We start from the raw sequence: 27529 nt of genomic DNA on the forward strand, positions 1-27529 counted from the left end.
TTATAAATCATGGCACAAGGTTTGTTGACTTTATTGATATTGGCATCAAATCTTATCACAGTATTTTACAGTGTTTCTACTATATATGCATTGTCGTGTCTTTACTATCATTGAATTAAGACTTTTAGTTTTTATCAAAGATTCTCTGCAATTCGTTTTACGCGATCAAACTGACCGGCATCGCGGCAGCATCTACACAATCCCTTCTCGTTAACCATCGATATATTTTCACAAATGTCATACTTCACAAAGTCTTAAGTAATTACATAGTAGTAGAAAAAACTACTGTATATCGGAATATTAAACCCACCCAAATATAAGATTAAATGTATCTTAAAAAAAAAAATGGTTTGTTCACTTGTTTATACAGACTCAGTTAACCAACTGGGACCAATAGTACGAATGTCATGTTTTTGTTTCCACCATGTTGTGTGAAAGGTGTTTGATTCATCCATTACTCTGCCAAGACCCAAGTGCGCCATGACCTTACGCAATATCTCACTTCAGATGCTTTCTCTGCGTCCTGACATGAGACAGCAAGATTGACCTGTAATTCTATTAATTCTAGATAGGGTTTTCTGGGCCAAACAGAATGACCACACCTCTTTTTTCACACCAAGACATCCCAGAACCAGTGCTTCTACATCTCATCAGCGCTACATACAGGAAAGGTTGTGGCCCCAGGCTGGTATCTCCGTGTCCCCCAGGGGTCTGTCCTGCTCTGACTGCTTGGCCAGGAGGGAATTCTTCTGGGCCTTGGTCATGGGGAGATCCTCTGATGGCGTGGTGAGGAAGGACAGTCTCTGAGGAATCAATAAAGAGGACAGAGGAGCATTTCAAAGAGAGACATAAAATAACTGGCGATGTTTGCAGAACGTTGACTGTTTTTCCTCTTTTCTTAGTTGGTAGAAGAAACAACATCATCAGTGTGTATTGGGGAGTAAATGGGTGTTTGGGTAATGGATCTGATCATTGTAGAAATAGAGACATAACTAGCGATAACAACACAAATGGTACCTGCCAACTTTTAAAAGATCTGAAGTTTGGAATTGATAGTGAGAAATGACCATTGCTCCATCTTTGGAGAATGTACTCAAAGACTTAGCCTCTATCGTCAACCTACGTAATTACCTATAGCTATGCTACCTATGATATATTGCTTGTTTTTTTGTTGCTTTTGGACCACTATGAGATGCTTTTCTGTTTTGAAACTCCAGTGCTTGACTTTGGCTGAGACAGTTGCCGGTACTCATGTTTGGTGCCGGTACTGTTTACATTTAGGTGCAGGAGCTCCACAATACTTTTGAAATAATATTGTAAAAAAGGAACAGGAGCTCAAAGTGTTAAACCTTTTAGGTGCCTGTACTCAGCTCCGGAGAGCTCCTGCCCAAGTCAAGCAATGTGAAACTCTACAGAAACATAATAAATGATGTCCCTATTTACCTGTCTCAGTGTACCAGGAGTGACGCTCACGATGTAAACCATCCATAGAGGAACCATGAGGGTGGAGGAGAGAGTGAACCACCAGCCAACGGCGGAACCCCACCAAGGATACTGAAAGGTGTTGTTGAACTTCAGTGGAGTAAACTTTATCAAGGAGAAGAGAAATGTAGCCTAGAACAAAAGATATGGATGGAGGTTGCAAAATAAACATTAAAGAACTCAATATATTTTCTCATAGCATTGTACTAATTATAACATATTAGGGTAACAGTGAGGGTTGAGTGAAGACAGAGATGAACAAGATAAGGTTAAGAACAAGGTTATAGTTTCTCCAGTACATTTTGGTCAGGCTCCTGGTGAAGCATTTATAATGGTCTAATAAAAAGCATGAGCTGGTGCACACCCACTATGTTCCCCCTGTTGATGATGGTTATCAGGCGTTATAGTTTTAACAAAAGATTACATGTAACAAACATTTTATGAAATTGGAAACAATTAAATACACATTACTAGTAATACGTTTGGACACACCTAGTCATTCAAGGTTTTTAATTTATTTTTTACTATTGGCAGCATTTTCACTTTTGGATAAATAGTGTGCCCAATTTCAACTTCCTGCTACTCATGCCAGGAATATAAGATATGCATATTATTAGTAGATTTGGATAGAAACCACTCTGAAGTTTCAAAAACTGTTTGAATCATGTCTGTGAGTATAACAGAACTTATGTAGAATGCAAAACCCCAAGGACTAACCGTTCAGATTTTTTATTTATTTGGTCTCTGTCTGTTCATTGGCAAATTATATTAGGAACCTGTTTTCAGTTCCTACCGCTTCCACTGGATGTCACCAGTCTTTGGAATTTGGTTGAGGTTATTCATTTGTGCAATGAAGAAGTAGGCCATCTAGGAACTGGGGAACACTGTTGAGAATGTGCGAGACGTGAAAAGTAGCGTTGGTTTGTTGTCTTCCTGTATTGAACACAGATAGACCCGTCTACAATTTGATCGATTATTAATGTTTAAAAATACCTAAAGTTGTATTACAAAAGTAGTTTGAAATATTTTGGCAAAGTTTATAGGCAACTTTTGAAATATTGGAAGCTGTTTTTTTCTGGATCAAACGCGTCAAATAAATGGACATTTGGATATATATGGACGGAATTAATCGAACAAAAGGACCAATTGTGATGTTTATGGGACATATTGGAGTGCCAACAAAGGAAGCTCGTCAAAGGTAAGGCATGTTTTATATTTTATTTCTACGTTTTGTGTAGCGCCTGCAGGGTTGAAATATGCTACTCTCTTTGTTTACTGTTGTGCTATCATCAGATAATGCTTTCGCTTTCGCCGAAAAGCCTTTTAAATCTGACATGTTGGCTGGATTCACAACGAGTGTAGCTTTAATTGAGTATCTTACATGTGTCATTTAATGAAAGTTAGATCTTTATATCATTTAAAAAAAAATTGCTGCACTGCATTTTCGCAACCGTCCCCTATACCATAAGAAGTTAACAGATACATCTCAACATCAATTGTTCAGAGGAGACTGCGTGAATCAGGCCTTCACGGTCAAATTGCTGCAAAGGAACCACTACTAAAGGACATCAATAAGAAGAAGAGTCTTTATTGGGCCAAGAAACATGAGCAATTGACATTAGACCAGTGGAAATCTATCTTTTGGTCTGATGAGTTCAAATTTGAGATTTTTGGTACCAACTTCCATGTCTTTGTGAAATGCAGAGTAGGGGAATGGATGATCTCAGCATGTGTGGTTCCCACCGTGAAGCATGGATGAGGAGGGGTGATGGGTGGGGGGGGGGGGGGGGGGGGGGGGTGGAGGGGGGCTTGGAAAAGCATTCCTCATGAAGCTGGTTGAGAGAAAGCCTAGAGTTTGCAAAGCTGTCATCAAGGCAAATGGTGGCTACTTTGAAGAATCTAATGTCAAAAATATATTTGATTAGTTAACACTTTTTTGGTTACTACATGATTCCATATGTGTTATTTCATAGTTGTGATATCTTCACTATTATTCTACAATGTAGAAAATAGTAAAAAGAAAGAAAAACCCCTGAATGATGAGATGTGTTCCAACTTTTGAGTGCTACTGAATATGTGAAATTAAATTAAACAGTAATGTATGTTGATGTTAATCCTATGCTAGTGCTAATGGTGACACAAGCCTAATATATGAAATATGTAGTAAACTATTGTCTCCTAATAGTTTCACTCAATACATTCTAATCAACCTAGTAATTATGACACACCCTCACTATTGTCATTAGTTGCACTAATTGCACTGTTTTGTCTACATAACCTGGTTCAGGCATTCATGACATTACCCTGAAGAAGGAACAATGATGTCGAAACGTTGGTGGTTTACCCAATAAATTACAGTGAGATTATACATAGAGTGTGCGACTCTCTTTGTTTTTATAGAAGCATTTATAATGAACATAAAGTGGGATTTTCTACTTTACATAGGTTACACATAGGAATCCATTTATATTTCTCTGTATTGTCATCTTAACTTTTGGCTTTCTGTAAATCACTTGTATTACTGTGACATCAACGTCATGTTTACTATAACTATAATTGGGAAAATAACAAATTAAATGAGCTGTTGACAGTGGGGTGTAACTTACAGTGCAGATGACTGGAGTGACATACTTCAAACAGTACTTAATGATGGGTAATGGTCGATAACCGATCATGTCTTCTATATTATCATACAGACGGTCTCCACCTGTGGAGTAAACATATCAACAGGGACTCAAACAGCAGTCAATAAAAATGTTTGGTCAGTTGGTCTGTCAAATACACAGTTGGTCTGTCAAATACCCAGGTAAACATTCTCAAACCACCAAGTAACAGACAGGTTCAAACAATTTGCAGATTAGGAAACCTGGACAACAGCTCTAACCAGGGTTCCCCAAACCCGGTCCTGTGCCCCTCACAGCTGATTCAAATAACTAACTCATCATCAAGCTTTTATTATTTGATTCAGTTGTGTAGTGCTATGGCAAAGAACTAAATATGCACCCAGGGGTGTGCCTCAGGACCGAGTTTAGGAAACACTGGTCTAAGGTATCTGTATTTCTTTGTTTAGAAAATAAGAGCTTACGTTATGGCCATTCTTCTGAAAAACTGGCGAAAAAGAAATCTAATTAATATATAAAGAGGACCAGTGTCAAGTGTACTCTCTCTCCCGCTCTCTAGGTCACCAAGGCCGCTCATCATTATGCACATTACGCGCACCAGCACCTCATCAGACTCACATCCATTTCATCACCTTCCTGATAAACCATCCCTATATCTGTCACCCCCTTTGGTTCCTTCCCCAGGTGTTATTGTTTCTGTTCCGGTGTTCATGTCTGTACGCTACCTATATTTTTTGTTATGTTCGATGTTAATCGAGTTATTAAATACACTCCCTGAACTTGCTTCCCGACTCCCAGCGTACATGTTACAACCAGAACCTGTGGTGTGAATCCTCAAGGACTTGGGACAATAAGGTTCTACGTGCAAAATTAATAGTTTTGAGATAATGAAAATGTTTCAAGTCACAGATCTCAGAACTGTTTTGTGATGTCCTCCTGTTTTCATGTATATCGCCTTATGTACAATTATATTGACAACATAGCATTGTGATTGGATTGCATATAGAACCTTATAGCACCAAGTTAAAAGGTGTTTGTGTAGATAGAACTTCCTTTTTTTCATTTTTTTTCATTGTAAATGTACTTTTTCAAAAATAATACTCATCTCACAAGTAAAGGACCACCTAAAGAGCAACGCTATGTGAATAACTCATTTTGTCAGAACCTGATAATCCCAAGGTAACGAAATGTAGTTTCACATCAATGTCCAAAGTGGCAATGTCTGCTAGAGGAACAACTTGGAAAACATCATAAACACCTTGAACAGAAACATCCCGAGGGAAGCTGACCTGCAATTAGGGTTTCTGTGATTGATTATCTGTGATTGATGGAATGGGGCCATGCAGGCAATTTTACAGCTACTTGTTATCAGGGATCCTTGGGATGTTCCGACTCAATTGAAGTTGACATTTAAAATGGTTAAGGTAAGGGTTAGGGTTTAAGGTAGGGACGTCACAAGGATCCCTGATAGCACTGACCATATTTTACTCTTATCTTTTCATAACACCTACAATGATAGTGGTAACACTTAATAATAACTTACATGAAAATGCCTTCATGAACGTTTGTAATATAATACAAGGTTAGATAGCTGGCTAGACTAATTTACCTAACCAACTATAACATGGTAGCTGACATGGGCTAATTGGGTGACTGTCAGTGACCGACATAACAAGAGGAAAACTGCAGATGCACTACCACATTTCAAAATGTCACATAGTAGAATACACAATCTAAACTAACAGTAAGTTGAGACCCCGACTGACATTGAACAAAAGTGGTTGAGGGCCATAAATGGGAACTTCTACTTAGCCCGGCCTACTCCCAGTGCCGTTTCTATCTCACCATAAACCCAGCTGATACACACTGACTGTAGTAGAGCGAAGAGAAGCAGAGTCATCCCACTGCAGGCATAGTAATCAAACAGCTGGAAGATATACAGGCCTCCCTGCAAATAGAGGAGGGGTAGAAAGAAAGTATAAGGTACAGTCTTACTGAGCACAACAATAAGACTATAATCTACCTCCAGAGTCTGCAAAACACTCAGACAATGATCGTAGGTGTGTCCAGCAGCCCAATCGCTTACGGAATAAATCAACCGACAATTCTGCGGAACGAGGAGGTTTGTTAAAATACAGGGATATGTTGAAACAGATCACTTGGGAGGTGCATTATTGATCATATCTCGTTACTGTCATGATTGATCTAATAATGATGGCATTTAAATTCTATATTTTATATCCTATATCCTTATAGAATGATGACTTCAAATGACCTCTCACCTCTGTGACCATGACCAGGCCGATGAAGAAGCTACCCACACTGATGATGAGGAGGAGGACTTTACGACGATGGCCAACCAGGAAGAAAGAGGGATACATGTCTGAGATGGCTGTCATCAAAGCCTCCAGACCTACAAACTGAAGGAGAGATGATGGGGTTCAGTGGAAACTCTCTTCTTTGAAATACTAGCTACTCATTCACAGTTTCACATCCATTAGTTTAGTGATGATTATAGCATCAATTGTAGGTTATGTAAATATCCTTCGCAAAGAAAATATTTCGAAGGCCTTCAGAACCACTCTAACACACCTCACTGTCTAAACCCAGTAGGATTATCATGATGAAGAAGAAGATGGCCCAAAGCTGGGGTAATGGCATCATGGCCACGGCACGAGGGTAGGCGATGAATGCCAGGCCAGGACCTGTATGCAGCAATACAGGTCAACTCATTACTGAACTCTCAGGGGCAGAGGGAATAGTTAGATCCCTGAAATGCTAAGACAACTGTCTTGTAAACAAAGCAGAATTTACAAGGGTATGTTCATTTGTTTGTTTGTTCATTAAGTTGTTTATTCATGAATTCATGAATTCATATCTCACTGCTGCAACACTTACCTGATTCGGCCACTGTTGAGATGTCTGTCCCTTGTTCATAAGCCATGAAGCCCAGAACAGAGAAGATCGCAAAACCGGCCACAAAGCTGGTTCCACTGTTCAAAAGGCACAGGTACACACAGTCCCTAAAAAGAGATTCACTTCCCTGTTAGTCACAACACAAAGGCATCCAAATGACCTACAATATGGATCATCAAACTTTCCAGGTACTGAATTATGTGCACAAGGGATGTTTTTGCAGGCACGAGAAAACGTTCTGCCAGCACATTTTATCTAGTGTCGTGATGTTGTATTGATTAATGTGATGACTGCTGTTCATCGAATAGTTAACTGTTTATAATTACGTGATTAAATGAATCAGGTAGTTATTAACACAGCAACCTGGGCACCAGGGGAAAGTTTGGTTTTATTGAGGTTCCATTTCCCAAATTAACTCAAAGAATGTCAGTATATTGATTTGACAAAAGTCGCTAATTCATTAATTTCCTCTAGTCTCGTCCTGAATATCGCATAATCTGTGAATATGCACAAACCCGAGTCCCACTAAATAAGTCTGTACCACACCAATTGAGTTGATTATTTCTTTACTAACAAGCTAAATGATAATATAAGATACACAAGCACACAGTCTAGGCTATTGATTAGAACTTAGTACACGGAAACAGGTCCCTAGCGGGTCAACACAGTATGGCACGTGTTACACTAAATGGGGATTTAAAAAGAGAGAATGCTATGCTAAATTTAGCCCTAACCTTGCCCCGAACTGCCGCTCTTATGGTTATATGTTTAGAATATAATGATGTAATTATGTGTCGATGGTCTCTGGTGGGGTAGCTCCTCGTGTACCGAGTTCCTCCTTCTCCTCTGATGTTACCGGGTGTAAGTCTCTGATTGTCCACACGATGTAAGTGTCCTTTGTCTTAGTGGTCTGTTTCCTCACCCTTGTTCTGAAAAGGGGTCTTCTGAGGACGACTAATTAGCGTATAGGTGGTTCCAGTGTGGAAATGAAAGCAGTGTAGACACACGATTCCTTGGAGAGAATAACCAGTTGGTCCTGCTTGAATTCACCCTCTTAGACACAGCTAAGTCTTATGGCAAGACACAGCTCAGTCTTATGGCAAGTTCTCTGGGCGTCGCTAGTTACGAGGCAAGGTCTGGATTTTACTCAGATCCAATTTAAACAACTAACTTCCCATTTCACCTTTACAAAAACATTATATTTCATCTGGACATTTTCTACATAATGTACAGTATGTAAACATCAGGTACATATTATGAAAACTTCAAATTACAATGTTTCCTTTATAACATAACAAAAACGACACTCGTTTTCATATCCCATCTATCGTCATTACCCCCATTTTGACTGACGAAATATATTGTCCCAAAGTCCATTTATTGTATGTTACTGTTCTAAGGTAGGTTCTCCATAGGCCCATCATACATTCCATTCCTCCACTCACTTGTAACAGTTGTTGTCATATTTGTTGTAGCTGCCAAGAGCAGTCAGACAGCCGAGGCAGATAGCATAGGAAAAGAAGATTTGTGTTCCAGCATCCATCCACACCTGTGAGACACACCAGAGAGAGACACAATAGTCTTCATAGTTTCACAATTCCGATATACTAGTCACATCCCAGGGTATTAGAGGTGAATTCAAATGGTACCTATTTTGACTTTGTAGATATAAGTCAACAGGAAATGCATTTGCTTTGAAAATCCGAGTATTTTTTTATTAGGGATTGATATTGTAATAAATCTGATGCTCTTAAAACCACAAACTGTTGCACCAAGGGAGTTACGTTTCTTGTGCCAGTGGTAATGTTTGCTGCCCTCGATCATTTTGACCAGGGTTCAAACACCGACAGAGACGTTACCATTTATCCCCCACAAATCATTACAGTATGATGTCCTGATAGTTTTTGTTACACCTGGACACAAATTATACAGTGAAGTGTGTTCCTACCTGTGGGTCAGTGAGGCGGGCTGGATCTGGGTAAAGGTAGAACTTGATACCATCTATTGCCCCCGGCAGTGTGAGTCCACGGACCAGCAACACCACCAGCATCAGGTAGGGGAAGGTGGCAGTGAAGTAGACCACCTGAGGGGAGGGGGACCAGACCAGCATTACATTCCCTCAGTCTATAGCTCATCTTAACAACTCTACAGTATTCATGGTGTCATCAGGTTGAATGGCAGAGATCCCACCTTACCTTCCCAGTAGACTTCACTCCTTTCCAGACACAGAAGTAACAGACAATCCATGACAGTAGAAGACACAGAGCCAGCTCCCAGCGAACACTGCCTAGCTTGTTTGGACTGTCTGTGAGACTCAAAACTCTCCTTCTGAAATCATATTTTCAGTTACAATCCCACCACTTGCTTTTCACCATTCTCTCAACGCCTTCAAAAAGGAACATAGCCATGATTTCCATCTGTAAGGACTTATTGGAATGATGTTGTGTACTCACTCCCAGAACTCTCTCACTGGCGATGTTGCGTTCCCTGCTACTGTCCAATTTAGATGTCCCACTACTCTTCTGTCAAACTCCATGCAGGTTGCTGGTTAGGAGGAAATTACACAATAACAAGCATGTCTCAGAACTCTCTGAATCTTTCCTGGATAAGGAGATATTTACAAAAATAAAACATTAATCAACCCACTTGTCAAAATCGGAATATCTCAGTTTGAAGTAGTGTCCATAAATGTAAGATACTATCTATCATTTAGGCATGACAAAGGTATGTCAACATGTCTACACACTGAAGTTAACCTGGTCCAAGATCTGTTTGTGTTCTATGCAACGCCAACTCCATTGCTGTCCTTGTCAATCCAAACAGGTTTGCTATGACAATGAATGACAGGCAGTTGGCATGACAGCACAAGCAGACTGGCACTCAGGCTACACTGATATACATACCTGTGTTCCAGCTGTTTCTACAACTGGCCCAGGGGAGCTCAGAGCTGAATGAGGAGAAGAGGTAGAAGAAGGCCCAGGCTAGAATGATGATGTAATAGATACTGGAATATAGAACTACCACCTGACTACCATAACCCAGTCCTGAGGAGGAAGATGAGGAGGAGGAGATTTTATAGACAAACATGGAGATTTAAATGTAAAAAAAAGGCTTCTTCTAAGAAATAGATGCGACATATGTTATATCCAATCACATTCTCAACCTAAAACCATAAAAAACATTGAATTGTGTTTCTTTTTGATGTGGATTAGACTCCTTTCAAAGTCACCAGCTCCGATTAATAAGTTATGGTGCCATTCCAACAAGACAGACATTTGTGAATGTTTGAACACAAGACAAGTGTCCTGAATGCACGTGTCATGTCACATTAAGGACTGTCACTTACTCTATCATGTAATAGCTCATGAATTAGTGTGAGCCTGTGGTATACTGTTGATGTTTAATCCAAGCTTCATCCAATAACTTGAGTGAAATGTCTTGTTACTTTAACCCATTTTTCAAGTTGAATCAGGTTAGAAACAGACCAGTCACAACCCCCCCACCCCCCAAGGAATCTAAAATGTATCCTTATATTGTTTCAAACTGTTAAAGCAATGTGATTAAAATCATGGTGAATTGACTTTTACAAATACAACAGTGCAATATCATTTACAGAAGGAAAAGCCTGCATGTACTGTGCATATACTGTACCTATTATGGCTAATTGTCTGGCCCTATATGTCCCCCTCAACCAGCACATTCTTGACAAAGGCTCCAGACAGAAACCTTGAGTTTACGTGCTGAATATCAATTTAAATCATATTGACATTGCTTTGGATTGCAATACTACTTTCTCAGTTTTCCTGAGTACAAATACAACAAACAGACAAAGTTTGTCCTGCAGTGCCTCTGAATGTTATCTATTTTTTACTGAAGGCTTTAGCCATTCTTCCTTCTAGCTATCAGGCTTTCATGTCTATTTCCCCAAGATGGCATCCACCGTAGGAAGTAAATGCTATCAATGGTCAGACAAACACTGACAATTGAATCCCTAATATGGATGCAATACGTACAACAAGGCCCCGTGGCCGCATTCATAAAGCATACCAGTAGGATGGCTGATCTAGAATCAGATTAGCCTTTTAGATCATAATGACTAAGCTTATACGGACAGATGCTACCTGATTCTAGATCGGCAGTCTTATTCAATGACCCTTTATAAATATGAGACCTGATATTTACCTTCAAACAAGGGACAGATCTTCCTCCAGCAGGTGATGCTGCCCTGCGTGGTGTACTGGCCCAAGGAGGTCTCCAGGAGAAAGAGTGGAATGCCACAGGTGAACAGAAAGAGCACATAAGGGATGAAGAACACCCCTTACGAACAACACAAGTTAAACCACTGCCGAAATTGTTGCAACCCATATTACTAGCCTGTTCAACCTCTTTCGTATCGTCTGAGATTCCCAAAGATTGGAAAGCTGACGCGGTCACCCCCCTCTTCAAAGGGGGTGACACTCTAGATCCAAACAGCTACAGACCTATATCTGTCCTACCCTGTCTTTCTAACGTCTTCGAAAGCCAAGTTAACCAACAGATTACCGACCATTTCGAATCCCACCGTACCTTCTCCACTACGCAATCTGGTTTCAGAGCTGGTCATGGGTGCACCTCAGCCACGCTCAAGGTGGTAAACGACATCATAACCACCACCGCTAAGAGACATTACTGTGCAGCCGTATTCATCGACCTGGCCAAGGCTTTCGACTCGGTCAATCACCACATTCTTATTGGCAGATTCGACAGCCTTAGTTTTTTAAATGATTGCCTCGCCTGGTTAACCAACTACTTCTCTGATAGATTTCAGTGTGTCATATAGGAAAGGCCTATTGTCCAGACCTCGGGCAGTCTCTATGTGGGTGTCACAGGGTTAAATTCTCGGGCCGACTCTCTTCTCTGTATACATCAATGATGTTGCCCTTGCGGCAGGTGATTCTCTGATCCACCTCTACTCAGACGACACCATTCTGTATACTTCTGGCCCCTCTTTGGACACTGTGTTAACTAACCTCCAGACGAGCTTCAATGCCCTAAAACTCTCCTTCCGTGGCCTCCAACTGCTCTTAAATGCAAGTAAAACTAAATGCATGCTATTCAATCGATCACTGCCCGCACCTGCCCGCCCACCCAGCATCACTACTCTGGACTGCTCTGACTTAGAATACGTGGACAAATACAAATACCTAGGTGTCTGGATAGACTGTAAACTCTCCTTCCAGACTCACATTAAGCATCTCCAATCCAAAATTAAATCTAGAATCGGCTTCCTATATCGCAAAAAAGCATTCTTCACTCATGCTGCCAAACATACTCTCGTACAACTGAACATCCTACCGATCCTCGACTTCAGCGATACACTGTATATTGACTTTTTTTCCTATTGTGTTATTGACTGTACGCTTGTTCATTCCATGTGTAATTCTGTGTTGTTGTTTGTGTCGCACCACTTTACTTTCTCTTGGCCAGGTCGCAGTTATAAATTAGAACTTGTTCTCAACTGGCCTACCTGGATAAATAAAGGTGAAAAACAATACATGTGTATATATATACAGTGGGGCTAAAAAGTATTTAGTCAGCCACCAATTGTGCAAATTCTCCCACTTAAAAAGATGAGAGAGGCCTGTAATTTTCATCATAGGTACACTTCAACTATGACAGACAAAATGAGAAATAAAATCCAGAAAATCACATTGTATGATTTTTTATGAATTTATTTGCAAATTATGGTGGAAAATAAGTATTTGGTCAATAACAAAAGTTTATCTCAATACTTTGTTATATACCCTTTGTTGGCAATGACAGAGGTCAAACGTTTTCTGTAAGTCTTCACAAGGTTTTCACACACTGTTGCTGGTATTTTGGCCCATTCCTCCATGCAGATCTCCCCTAGAGCAGTGATGTTTTGGGGCTGTCACTGGGCGATACGGACTTTCAACTCCCTCCAAAGATTTTCTATGGGGTTGAGATCTGGAGACTGGCTAGGCCACTCCAGGAAGTTGAAATGCTTCTTACGAAGCCACTCCTTCGTTGCCCGGGCGGTGTGTTTGGGATAATTGTCATGCTGAAAGACCCAGCCACGTTTCATCATCAATGCCCTTACAGATGGAAGGAGGTTTTCACTCAAAATCTCACGATACATGGCCCCATTCATTCTTTCCTTTACACGGATCAGTCGTCCTGGTTCCTTTGCAGAAAAACAGCCCCAAAGCATGATGTTTCCACCCCCATGCTTCACAGTAGGTATGGTGTTCTTTGGATGCAACTCAGCATTCTTTGTCCTCCAAACACGACGAGTTGAGTTTTTACCAAAAAGTTCAATTTTGGTTTCATCTGACCATATGACATTCTCCCAATCTTCTTCTGGATCATCCAAATGCTCTCTAGCAAACTTCAGACGGGCCTGGACATGTACTGGCTTAAGCAGGGGGACACGTCTGGCACAGCAGGATTTGAGTCCCTGGCGGCGTAGTGTGTTACTGATGGTAGGCGTTGTTACTTTGGTCCCAGCTCTCTGCAGGTCATTCACTAGGTCTGGGATTTTTGCTCACCGTTCTTGTGATCATTTTGACCCCACGGGGTGAGATCTTGCGTGAAGCCCCAGATCGAGGGAGATTATCAGTGGTCTTGTATGTCTTCCATTTCCTAATAATTGCTCCCACAGTTGATTTCTTCAAACCAAGCTGCTTACCTATTGCAGATTCAGTCTTCCCAGCCTGGTGCAGGTCTAAAATTTTGTTTCTGGTGTCCTTTGACAGCTCTTTGGTCTTGGCCATAGTGGAGTTTGGAGTGTGACTGTTTGAGGTTGTGGACAGGTGTCTTTTATATTTATAACACATTCAAACAGGTGCCATTAATACAGGTAACGAGTGGAGGACAGTGGAGCCCCTTAAAGAAGAAGTTACATGTAACGGCGTTCTTCGTTTGTAGAAAGAGAGTCGGACCGAAATGCAGCGTGGTGGTTAATCATGATCTTTAATGAAATAAATGACGATACATGAGTTAACTTACAAAAACAACAAACGGAACGTGAAACCTAATACAGCCTATCTGGTGAACACTACACAGAGACAGGAACAATCACCCACGAAATACAAAGCGAAACCCAGGCTATCTAAATACGGTTCCCAATCTGAGACAACGAGAATCACCTGACTCAGATTGAGAACCGCCTCAGGCAGCCAAACCTAACTAGACACACCCCTAATCATTAGCAATCCCAAATCCTATAAAACCCCAATACGAAACACAACACATAAACCCATGTCACACCCTGGCCTGACCAAAATATATAACAAAAACACAAAACACTATGACCAAGGCGTGACAGAATCCCCCCCCTAAGGTGCGGACTCCCGGACGCACCTCAAAACCATAGGGAGGGTCCGGGTGGGCGTCTGTCCATGGTGGAGGCTCTGGCTCGGGACGTGGACCCCACTCCATAAATGTCATAGTTCCTCCCCTTCGCGTCCTGGGATAATCCACCCTCGCCGCCGACCATGGCCTAATAGTCCTCACCCAGAACCCCACTGAACTGAGGAGCAGCTTGTGACTGAGGGGCAGCTCGGGACTGAGGGGCAGCTCGGGACTGAGGGGCAGCTCGGGACTGAGGGGCAGCCCAGTACTGAGAGGAAGCCCAGTACTGAGAGGAAGCCCAGTACTGAGATGAAGCTCAGGTAGGTAGTAGGCTCCGGTAGATCCTGGCTGGCTGGCGGATCTGGAAGATTCAGGTTGACTAGCAGATCTGGAAGATTCTGGTTGACTAGCAGATCTGGAAGATTCTGGTTGACTAGCAGATCTGGAAGAGACTGGCTGACTGGCAGATCTGGAAGAGTCTGGCTGACTGGCAGATCTGGAAGAGTCTGGCTGACTGGCAGATCTGGAAGAGTCTGGCTGACTGGCGGATCTGGAAGAGTCTGGCAAACTGGCGGATCTGGAAGAGTCTGGCTGACTGGCGGATCTGGAAGAGTCTGGCTGACTGGCAGATCCTGGCCGACTGGCACTACTGGCAGATCCTGGCCGACTGGCACTTCTGGCGGATCCTGGCTGACTGGCACTTCTGGCGGATCCTGGCAGACTGGTGGATCCTGGCTGACTGGTGGATCTAACTGATCCTGACAGACTGGCGACGCTGGGCAGACTGGCGGCGCTGGGCAGACTGGCGACGCTGGGCAGACTGGCGACGCTGGGCAGACTGGGGGCACTGGTGGCGCTGGGCAGTCTGGCGGCGCTGGGCAGACTGGCGGCACTGGCGGCGCTGGGCAGACTGGCGGCACTGGCTGCTCCATATAGGCTGACAGCTCTGGCGGCTTCTTACAGACTGACAGCTTTGGCGGCTCCGTGCTGACTGGCAGCTCCTTGCAGACTGGCAGCTCCTTACAGACTGACAGCTCCTTGCAGACTGACAGCTCCTTGCAGACTGACAGCTCCGTGCAGACTGACAGCTCGGGCTGCTTCATGCAGACTGACAGCTCTGGCTGCTCCATGCAAACTGACAGCTCTGGCTGCTCCATGCAGACTGGCAGCTCTGGCTGCTCCATGCAGGCTGGCAGCTCTGGCTGCTCCATGCAGACTGACTCCTCTGGCTGCTCCATGCAGACTGACAACTGGCTGCTCCATGCAGACTGACAACTGGCTGCTCCATGTAGACTGGCTGCTTCATGCAGACTGGCAGCTCGGGCTGCTTCATGTAGACTGACAGCTCTGGCTGCTCCATGCAGACTGGCAGCTCTGGCTGCTCCATTCAGACTGACAGCTCTGGCTGCTCCATGCAGACTGACAGCTCTGGCTGCTCCATGCAGACTGACATCTCTGGCTGCTCCATGCAGACTGACAGCTCTGGCTGCTCCATGCAGACTGACAGCTCTGGCTGCTCCATGCAGGCTGGCAGCTCTGGCTTCTCCATGCAGGCTGGCAGCTCCAGCTGCTCCATGCAGACTGACAGCTCTGTCTGCTCCATGCAGGCTGACAGCTCTGGTGGCTTCTTACAGACTGACAGCTCTGGCTGCTCCATATAGGCTGGCAGCTCTGGCTTCTCCATGCAGGCTGGCAGCTCCGGCTTCTCCCTGCAGGCTGGCAGCTCCAGCTGCTCCCTGCAGGCTGGCAGCTCTGTCTGCGCTGAACAGGCGGGAGACTCCGGCAGCGCAGGAGAGGAGAGAGGCTCTGGCTGCGCTGAACAGACGGGAGACTCCAGCAGCGCTGTAGAGGAGAAAAGAGCTGGCTGCGCTGAACAGGCGGGAGACTCCGGCAGCGCAGGAGAGGAGAAAGGCTCTAGCTGCGCTGAACAGGCGAGAGACTCCGGCAGTGCAGGAGATGTGAAAGGCTCCGACAGCGCTGAACAGGCGGGGGACTCCGACAGCGCAGGAGAGGCGAGGCGCACTGTAGGCCTGATGCGTGGTGCTGGAACTGGTGGTACTGGATCGAGGACACGCACAGGAAGCCTGGTGCGGGGAGCTGCTACCGGAGGACTGGAGTGTGGAGGTGGCACAGGATGGGCTAGACCGTGAAGGCGTACTGGAGATCTTGAGAGCAGTGTTGGCACAGGACGTGCAAGGCTAGGGATGTGCACAGGAGGCCTGGTGCGTGAGGCTGGCACCAACTTCACCAGCCGACTAACACGCACCTCAGGACGACTATGGAGCGCTAACCCAGGTGCCATCAAATCCCCAACACGTTCCGTCGGGCGAATCCCATGCAAAAAGCACCAACACAGCAACTCCCTCATTTCTCTCTCCTCCAATTTCCCCATTAACTCCTTCACAGTCTCTGTTTCGCTCACCTCCAACACCGGCTCTGGTTCTGGTCTCCTCCTTGGCTCCTCACGATAAACAGGGAGAGTTGGCTCAGGTCTATCTCCTGACTCAGCCACTCTCCCTCTGAGCCCCCCCCCAATACATTTTTGGGGCTGCTTTTCGGTTTTTGCTCCGCGCCGCCGTGTCTTTCTTTTCGACTCCATTCGTCTATAGCCCTCTTCGCACTGCTCCAGCGAATCCCAGGCGGGCTCAGGCACTCTCTCTGGGTCGGCCGCCCACCTGTCTATTTCTTCCCACGTCGTATACTCAAAGCCTCTGCTGTCCATAACGTCCTCCCTTCGCTGCTGCCTGTTAACACGCTGCTCGGTCCGAGTGTGGTGGGTGATTCTGTAACTGCGTTCTTCGTTTGTAGAAAGAGAGTCGGACCGAAATGCAGCGTGGTGGTTAATCATGATCTTTAATGAAATAAATTACGATACATGAGTTAACTTACAAATACAAAAACAACAAATGGAACGTGAAACCTAATACAGCCTATCTGGTGAACACTACACAGAGACAGGAACAATCACCCACGAAATACAAAGCGAAACCCAGGCTACCTAAATACGGTTCCCAATCCGAGACAACGAGAATCACCTGACTCAGATTGAGAACCGCCTCAGGCAGCCAAACCTAACTAGACACACCCCTAATCATTAGCAATCCCAAATCCTATAAAACCCCAATACGAAACACAACACATAAACCCATGTCACACCCTGGCCTGACCAAAATATATAACGAAAACACAAAACACTATGACCAAGGCGTGACATTACAGGTCTGTGAGAGCCAGAAATCTTGCTTGTTTGTAGGTGACTAAATACTTATTTTCCACCATAATTTGAAAATAAATTCATAAAAAATCCTACAATGTGATTTTTTCCCCCCTCATTTTGTCAGTCATAGTTGAAGTGTACCTATGATGAAAATTACAGGCCTCTCTCATCTTTTTAAGTGGGAGAACTTGCACAATTGGTGACTGACTAAATACTTTTTTACCCCACTGTATATATACAGTGCCTTGCGAAAGTATTTGGCCCCTTTGAACTTTGCGACCTTTTGCCACATTTCAGGCTTCAAACATAAAGATATAAAACTGTATTTTTTTGTGAAGAATCAACAACAAGTGGGACACAATCATGAAGTGGAACGACATTTATTGGATATTTCAAACTTTTTTAACAAATCAAAAACTGAAAAATTGGGCGTGCAAAATTATTCAGCCCCTTTACTTTCAGTGCAGCAAACTCTCTGCAGAAGTTCAGTGAGGATCTCTGAATGATCCGCCCCCCAACTGTATATACAGTGCCTTGCGAAAGTATTCGGCTCCCTTGAACTTTGCAACCTTTTGCCACATTTCAGGCTTCAAACATAAAGATATAAAACTGTATTTTTTTGTGAAGAATCAACAACAAGTGTTACACAATCATGAAGTAATTGTGTGATTTCAATATTAGCCTAAGATATGAAAAGAACAACTCTGTACTGTCTTCACCACAATGAAGTTAAATGAAGTGACTAGCTCTTTTGCATTGATAATGTAAAAGACAAAGGCTCACCTTGCCATACATTTAATATGTGTTTAAATGTATGACCATGTAAAGATGTGATGTGAGACTCACCTCCTCCATTTTTGTAGCACAGATATGGGAACCTCCATACATTTCCCAAGCCTATGATCTGTCCGGCCACAGCCAGGAGGAACTCCAGCTTGCTTGACCACTGTCCCCTGGTCTGGGTGCTTGGCACAGGGACAGGATGGACCAGACCCATCTCCTGCTGGGAAAGCATATTGAACCTCAAATTGGGATCATTATGCTTTTCCATAACACTGAGGAAGACAAAGACAAAGTTGGTTTTATGCGGTGAACACGCGTTAATCTAACATAGTCTGTGTGTTATGAAGACAGTATAAGGACACACAGCTAACAGCTACATACTGTATGACCTGCTACATGAGAACAGCTACATATGGCCAGCTACATATGAACAGCTCCATATGACCAGCTCCATATGACCAGCTCCATATGACCAGCTCCATATCACCAGCTACATTTGGCCAGTTACATATGAACAGCTACATATGACCAGCTACAGTACATATGACCAGCTACATATAAACAGTTACATATGACAAGCTACATATGACCTGCTACACATGACCAGCTACATATGAACAGTTACATATGACCAGCTACATATGAACAGCAAGACTACATATGATCAGCTACATATAAACAGTTACATATGACCAGCTACATATAAACAGTTATATTTGACCAGCTACATATAAACAGTTACATATGACCAGCTACATATAAACAGTTACATATGACAAGCTACATATGACCTGCTACACATGACCAGCTACATATGAACAGTTACATATGACCAGCTACATATGAACAGAAAGACTACATATGACCAGCTAAATATAAACAGTTACATATGACCAGCTACATATAAACAGTTACATATGTCAAGATACATATAAACAGTTACATATGACCAGCTACATATAAACAGTTACATATGTCAAGATACATATAAACAGTTACATATGACCAGCTACATATAAACAGTTACATATGACCAGCTACATATGAACAGTTACATATGACCAGCTACATATAAACAGTTACATATGAACAGTTACATATGACCAGCTACATATAAACAGTTACATATGACCAGCTACATATGAACAGTTACATATGACCAGCTACATATAAACAGTTACATATGAACAGTTACATATGACCAGCTACATATAAACAGTTACATATGAACAGTTACATATGACCAGCTACATATAAACAGTTACATATGACCAGCTACATATAAACAGTTACATATGAACAGTTACATATGACCAGCTACATATAAACAGTTACATATGACAAGCTACATATGACCATCTACATATAAACAGTTACATATGAACAGTTACATATGACCAGCTACATATACACAGTTACATATGAACAGTTACATATGACCAGCTACATATAAACAGTTAGATATGACCAGCTACATATAAACAGTTACATATGACCAGAAAGACTACATATGACCAGCTAAATATAAACAGTTACATATGACCAGAAAGACTACATATGACCAGCTAAATATAAACAGTTACATATGACCAGCTACATATAAACAGTTACATATGTCAAGATACATATAAACAGTTACATATGACCAGCTACATATAAACAGTTACATATGACCAGCTACATATAAACAGTTACATATGACAAGCTACATATAAACAGTTACATATGACCAGCTACATATAAACAGTTACATATGACCAGCTACATATAAACAGTTACATATGACAAGCTATATATGACCGTCTACATATAAACAATTACATATGACCAGCTACATATGACCAGCTACATATGACCAGCTACATATGACCAGATACATATGAACAGATACATATGAACAGTTACATATGAACAGCTACATATGACCAGCTACATTTGACCAGCTACATATAAACAGTTACATATGAACAGTTACATATGACCAGCTACATATAAACAGTTACATATGAACAGTTACATATGACCAGCTACATATAAACAGTTACATATGACCAGCTACATATAAACAGTTACATATGAACAGTTACATATGACCAGCTACATATAAACAGTTACATATGACAAGCTACATATGACCATCTACATATAAACAGTTACATATGAACAGTTACATATGACCAGCTACATATACACAGTTACATATGAACAGTTACATATGACCAGCTACATATAAACAGTTAGATATGACCAGCTACATATAAACAGTTACATATGACCAGAAAGACTACATATGACCAGCTAAATATAAACAGTTACATATGACCAGAAAGACTACATATGACCAGCTAAATATAAACAGTTACATATGACCAGCTAAATATAAACAGTTACATATGACCAGCTACATATAAACAGTTACATATGTCAAGATACATATAAACAGTTACATATGACCAGCTACATATAAACAGTTACATATGACCAGCTACATATAAACAGTTACATATGACAAGCTACATATAAACAGTTACATATGACCAGCTACATATAAACAGTTACATATGACCAGCTACATATAAACAGTTACATATGACAAGCTATATATGACCGTCTACATATAAACAATTACATATGACCAGCTACATATGACCAGCTACATATGACCAGCTACATATGACCAGATACATATGAACAGATACATATGAACAGTTACATATGAACAGCTACATATGACCAGCTACATTTGACCAGCTACATATAAACAGCTAGAGTACATATGACCAGCTACATATAAACAGTTACATATGACCAGCTACATATGACCTGCTCCATATGAACAGTTACATATGAACAGTTACATATGACCAACTACATATGACCAGCTACATATGAACAGTTACATATGACCTGCTACATATGACCAGATACATATGAACAGTTACATATGAACAGTTACATATGACCAGATACATATGAACAGATACATATGACCAGCTACATATGACCAGCTACAGTACTGTCTGCTGTGAATTACAAGTATCTTTTATACAAATGTTTACCTTGGCTATAAAACCTTTGTAACTTTGTCTTAGGGCTCTCAACGAATCATCTGAGGGTGATTCATCGACCAGCTATCATTAATGTAGATCACTCAATTGATTCACTTTGTGTGTTGTATTGACTTGCTTCCTTATTAATAAGTCAATAAAGATTTGGTTTAAGTATAACTCTGACTTGTGTGATAAGTTTTTTTCTTCTCATTTAATAGTAAATAAATGAACCATCACATTTGGCAACGAGGATGGGATGTGAATCTTCACTTGGTGACCGCTCCTGACGACCTGGGTAAATGGTGCACCAGGGATCCCTCAAACTTGGGAGGGAGACCACAGGGAGACCACACTTCGGGAATGAAGCAGATTGACCCACCTTTGATCTGAGAGGCAGCGAGCCGAATGGATACCACGTCCGGAATTTAGTTTAAAAAAAGAAAGAGGTGAGCGAAACATGCAAAGTCGAGTTTTTAAGACAAGCCTCTGTTATGTAGGCTCTGAGTGTGTATTCCTGTGTGAGGGGGGCACCTTGGAGGCGTAAACAGGGCCGAGTCAGTGGAGTATGATCTGAGAGTTAGTCGACTCAAAGACACCTATCACTGGTCAGTTGCGGGCGACCTAGAGCCGTCCCTGACACTGAATTGATCACAGAGGGGATTGGTGTGGTCTGTAGGAGTGATGGGCCAGGGTGACTGTGGGATCTGTGTGAAGCACGGTACCTTGTGAAACCCTATTGGAAGAAGAACCTCATTCTGAAAAGTGTCTGTGTGACCGTCTAAGTGACCCTCAGAAGTGGTGAATTCCAATTATTTTAAATGTGCTAACCAGGAATGCCCTGGGTTTGGTCATTTAGCATTAAACATCTAGTATCTGTGTGAACTAGTTTTGGCCATTTAATGTTAAAACATCCAGAATCTATGTGACCTGGATGAAAACTAGAATCTGTGTGAACTAGGTAAGACCATTTATGATATAGTATAAGATAGTAAGGTGCACCAGTATTGTTTTAAACCTGTACCCCATTTTAGAACTACTGAAAGATTTAAATGTATCAGTTACATAATCATAGTAACTAACCATGAAAATATTCCTGCAGGTTAAACTCTAATTGATTAGGCATGTTTGGGAATAGCATTGTGTGAATGTGATATGAGAGTTGTGTGAGTGTGTAAATACGATTTAGACATTTGCATAATACGATGATTGAAATTTGGTAGTCAGAGTTGATATAATGTTATTTTGGGGTTCTGTCCATCACTGCCCATCATAGAATATCTCTGGGTGCCATTGAGAGCGGGATGTTAGCAGCAAGTCTATTGTTTCTGGGAGACTAGACTTTCCCGTGGTTTCTGGGGGGTCAGATAACCGTTGAGGATTCCATGACAGACCGGTCATTGTCCGCGAAACAAAAGTTGGGAGTATGTTTGGAGAGCTTCTTGCAACCAATAGAATGTTATATATATATATATATATATATATATATATATATATATATATATATAGGGGATACAATTTTCCCAGCTCTGCAGATTTTGCTGCGTGAAGGCAGAGTCATTAGATCTTTTAATTTGGTACCGTTCATATGTAGCTGAAGAATTGCAACATAGCTGTGGAGAGTCCTTGAAAATGCAAATGGAATGGTTGATGTAAGTACGTAAGAAATTCTTACACTTTATATGGATTCTGTGACGATATGAAAATATGATGAATTGTATGTGTGTATAATCAATTACTGGATATTTGATAAAGTAATACTGTGAATATAATGAAATGCAACTGAAACAACCCATACGTAGACGTATGTAGGTTTTGAGTTGGTCCCTTTAACTTCAACCAAATTCCAAAGACTGGTGACATCCAGTGGAAGGCGTAGGAACTGTAAAATGGTCCCTATCAAATATCCCTTGGCAAAGACAAAAGAGGGAAAGGTTAGAGGCAAAAAAAAAAAAATAATCTGAACAGTTAGTCCTCTGAGTTTTGCCTGCTGCATAAGTTCTGTTATAGTGACAGACATGATTGAAACAGTTTTAGAAACCTCAGAGTGTCTTCTATCCACACCTACTAATCATATGCATATCATATATTCCTGGCATGAGTAGCAGGAAGTTGAAATTGGGCACGCTATTTATCCAAAAGTGAAATGCTGCCCCCTAGGTTAATAATTTGTGCAACGGAGAAGAAGCACATCCTGGAACAAGGTTACACTGTTGAGAGTTGCGCAAGATGAAAAAAGGAGAATGGTTTGTTTACTTGCTGTATTGAATACAGATTGCCCCGTCTACAATTTGATCGATTATTCATGTTTAAAAATACCTAAAGTTGTATTACAAAAGTAGTTTGAAATATTTTGGCAAAGTTTATAGGCAACTTTTGAAATGTTTTGTAGTGACATTGTGTTTTGGTAAGCAATTTTTTTCTGGATCAAACGTGCTTTATAAATGGACATTTTGGGTATACATGGACGGAATTAATCGAAAAAAAGGACCAATTGTGATGTTTATGGGACATATTGGAGTGCCAACAAAAGAAGCTCGTCAAAGGTAATGCATATTTTATATTTTATTTCAGCGTTTTGTGTAGCGCCTGCTATGCTCTTTTGTTTACTACTGGTTCAGATGGGTGCATGCTATCAGATAATAGCTTCTTAAGCTTTTGCTGAAAAGCATTTTACAAATCTGACATGTTGGCTGGATTCACAACGAGTGTAGCTTTAATTGAGTATCTTACATGTGTGATTTAATGAAAGTTTGAATTTTATAGCATTTTATTTGAATCTGGCGCCCAATGACCACTGATCTTCTTGAAATCTAGCTGGATAGATAGCCAATGAGCTGAGGTAAACGCCAGTATGTAATGGTTTTAGGTTGGACCACCATTCCTTGTTTGTAATCGCACACGTAGCGAACTCCATTCTCGCCTTGACGATCAGAGGAGTTGCTGTGAGGCTTGTTACGCGCAGCAGTATTTCGGAAAGTTGTATTTTCAACGATTTCATTGAAGATATCATGGCGAATAAATCAGGAAAAGCGAAGTCAAAGATTAAAGTGAAAGTGAAAAAGTGAGTGAGACAGATTTTTTGTTTGAGGATTGAGTGTGTAACGGTTTTCTTCTGGTGAAAGAGAGGCGGACCAAAATGCAGCGTGGTGGTTATTCATGTTTAATTTATAAAGACACTATACATGAATAAACTAACAAAAACAATAAACGTGCGAAAACCTAAACAGCCCTATCTGGTGCAAACACAGAGACAGGAACAATCACCCACAAAACCCAACACAAAACAGGATACCTAAATATGGTTCCCAATCAGAGACAATGACTAACACCTGCCTCTGATTGAGAACCATATCAGGCCAAACATAGAAATAGACAAACCAGACACACAACATAGAATGCCCACCCAGCTCACGTCCTGACCAACACTAAAACAAGGAAAACACATACGAACAAGGTGCGGACTCCGAACGCACAACCTAAACCTATAGGAGAGGGTCTGGGTGGGCATCTGTCCGCAGTGGCGGCTCTGGCGCTGGACGTGGACCCCACTCCATAATTGTCTTAGTCCACCTCCTTAGCGTCCCTTGAGTGGCGACCCTCTCCGCTAACCTTGGCCTAGGAAACCTAACAACGGGCCCCACTGGACTGAGGGGCAGCTCCGGACTGAGGTAGCTCAGGACTGAGGGGAAGCTCAGGACTGAGGGGAAGCTCAGGACTGAGGGGAAGCTCAGGACTGAGAGGAAGCTCAGGACTGAGAGGAAGCTCAGGACTGAGAGGAAGCTCCGGCAGGTTGAAGGATCTAGCAGATCCTGGCTGGCTGGTGGTTCCGGCAGATCCTGGCTGACTGGCAGATCCTGGCTGAATGGCGGATCCTGGCAGACTGGCGGTTCCTGGCTGACTGACGGCTCTGGCAGACCCTGGCTGACTGGTGGATCCTGGCTGAATGACGGATCCTGGCTGACTGGCGGATCCCGGCAGACTGGCGGATCCCGGCTGACTGGCGGATCCCGGCTTACTGGCAGTTCTGGCAGATCCTGGCTGACTGGTGGATCCTGGCTGACTGATGGATCCTGGCAGACTGGCGGATCCTGGCTGACTGGCGGATCTAACTGATCCTGGATCTAACTGAACTGCCAGCAACAGTTACATCTATCAACTGGAGCGCTCAGGGGCTGGGACCAGCCTGTGCGCCAACGATAGGCTGAGTGAGTTTAAACCACGCCCAGTCTCTACTCTGACAGGCCAGCTCAGAAGAGGAACTACTTCTGTCAGAGTATTTTAGAAGATAATATTAGTGTTTTGGCTAGTTCTCTGTTCTGCCCTGCGTGGTATTACAGCAAACCCGTATATATGAAAATTGCATTTACCATTTATTGCTTAGCTAATAAAAGTACATAGTATACAATCGGTGACTCAGTGTCATAACTTGTTCTGATACCAGATTCGAATTGACGCAACCCTAACACTGGGTATCCCCCTTTCCGTTGGGGCAAGCCCACATCATAGCTAAGAGTTGGCGACAGTTAGTTTTGACTATTACGCTGCAAGGCAAGTCAGTTAAGAACAAATTCTTATTTACAATGACGGCCTACCAGGGAACAGTGGGTTAACTGCCTTGTTCAGAATGACAGATTTTTTCCTTCTTCGCTTAAGGATTCGATCCAGAAACCTTTCAGTTACTGGCCCAACACTCTAACCACTATCCACCACACCTATCGCACCAAATGTGAATGCTGAAGGGGCATGGATTTGTGTAATGTGAACAAATAAACTCTCTGCATTATGACTTTACAATGGATAGAGGATAGAGAAGTGACAGAACTTGAACACTTAAATGAATAGGAAAAGGGGGCATAATACATTTAATGTACAGTTCTTGCAAAACTATTGAAATGTAATGGAGAGTGATAATGTTACATCTAGTTTGACAGAGGTATTTTTTTATTACCCCATACCAAAGTCCACTGATTTCAACAGTCTAAAATATGTTGTATATTATGTAGTATTTCAACATATCAGCATGATCAACAATTTCTAGTTTGATGGACTGTGCCTAATGACTGTGGATGGAATCTAAAACTTCAGCCAATGAAATATGATTTAAATAAAAGCATTCTGTCAAGGCCTCTTTAAGGCCCATAGTGTGATTCCATATGTGCTATTTCATAGTTTTGATGTCTTCACTATTATTCTACAAATGTAGAAAATAGTAAAAATAAAGAAAAACCATTGAATGAGTAGGTGTGTCCAAACTATATTTTACAGCACATAAATGACCAGCCATTTACTAAGAAATAACATGGCAATGACACAGTAATTATGTTGAAGTAGTGGACACACATCCAGTGACGGTCACGTCAAGAAAATCTGTTACATTTTATATTACAGTGTAAGTACAGTATAATAATGAGTAATTACAATAATGTTGCACTGTACTTACAGGAATAATTCCACTGTAATAAAGGCACTGTAATATAAAGTGTTACCTAAACATCTAGCTCAAAGAAAATAATGGAAACTGTAGTGCTCACCATTCTCCACGCTTTGTAGCTGAGCAGCATTCTTCAAGCATTTCCGCTGAACGCCTCTCAACTTCATTCATCACAATGTTTTTCTCGTATTTTTATCACCTGAATGTTATGCTAAATTTGCCTATGTGGACTTACTGTATGGCAGAGCGCTCTGAAAAGACAAAACTGAGAAAGATGCTCCTTTATTCTAAGTGTTAATAAATGATCTACATTTCACGATTCTGGCCAAAGGTTAGAGATCACTCAATTGTGTCAACACACAAAACGTTATGTAAGACTGTGATGTTAGTTACTTATAAACATAAACATTCAGGATCCTTCACTGTTATCCCCCTAAAACCCCTACCTCCTAATAGAAAAATGATTACCTTACTGTTATACTGGTTTTCTTGTACTAACAGGTGTCTTTTTCTACTAGCACTGACTTTGTAATGACTGGTTTTGACAAATACTGTCATATCTAGCAACCTTTAGTTGAATGAGCTGACTGTAAGTGGCTCTGGAGAAGAGCGTCTGATAAATATTTGTATTGATATTGTCAAATTAAAATATATTGAATTTGGCCATCAATGGCCC

General features: G+C 41.9%; 1 protein-coding gene across 2 annotated transcripts; it reads right to left on the reverse strand.

The window, feature by feature from the left end:
* Positions 1–27125, reverse strand: LOC109893453 (sodium- and chloride-dependent GABA transporter 2). 2 transcript variants are annotated; one of them, XM_031824980.1, is made up of 15 exons: positions 26954–27125; positions 18436–18644; positions 11202–11336; positions 9923–10063; positions 9473–9563; positions 9215–9347; positions 8968–9102; positions 8465–8568; positions 7002–7126; positions 6696–6808; positions 6386–6523; positions 5949–6051; positions 4089–4189; positions 1444–1614; positions 1–803 (listed from the first exon to the last, which is right to left on the reverse strand). In XM_031824980.1, the coding sequence occupies exons 1-15, from the start codon at positions 27022–27024 to the stop codon at positions 657–659; spliced, it is 1917 nt and encodes a 638-aa protein (XP_031680840.1). In that variant the 5' UTR covers positions 27025–27125; the 3' UTR covers positions 1–656. The 2 variants fall into 2 exon arrangements, with proteins under 2 accessions (XP_031680840.1, XP_031680843.1); XM_031824983.1 differs by lacking the exon at positions 11202–11336.
* Between the last annotated feature and the right edge of the window lie 404 nt (positions 27126–27529).

Source organism: Oncorhynchus kisutch, linkage group LG1, assembly GCF_002021735.2.
Source record: "Oncorhynchus kisutch isolate 150728-3 linkage group LG1, Okis_V2, whole genome shotgun sequence".
In the NCBI taxonomy this organism is placed as follows: Eukaryota; Metazoa; Chordata; class Actinopteri; order Salmoniformes; family Salmonidae; genus Oncorhynchus; species Oncorhynchus kisutch.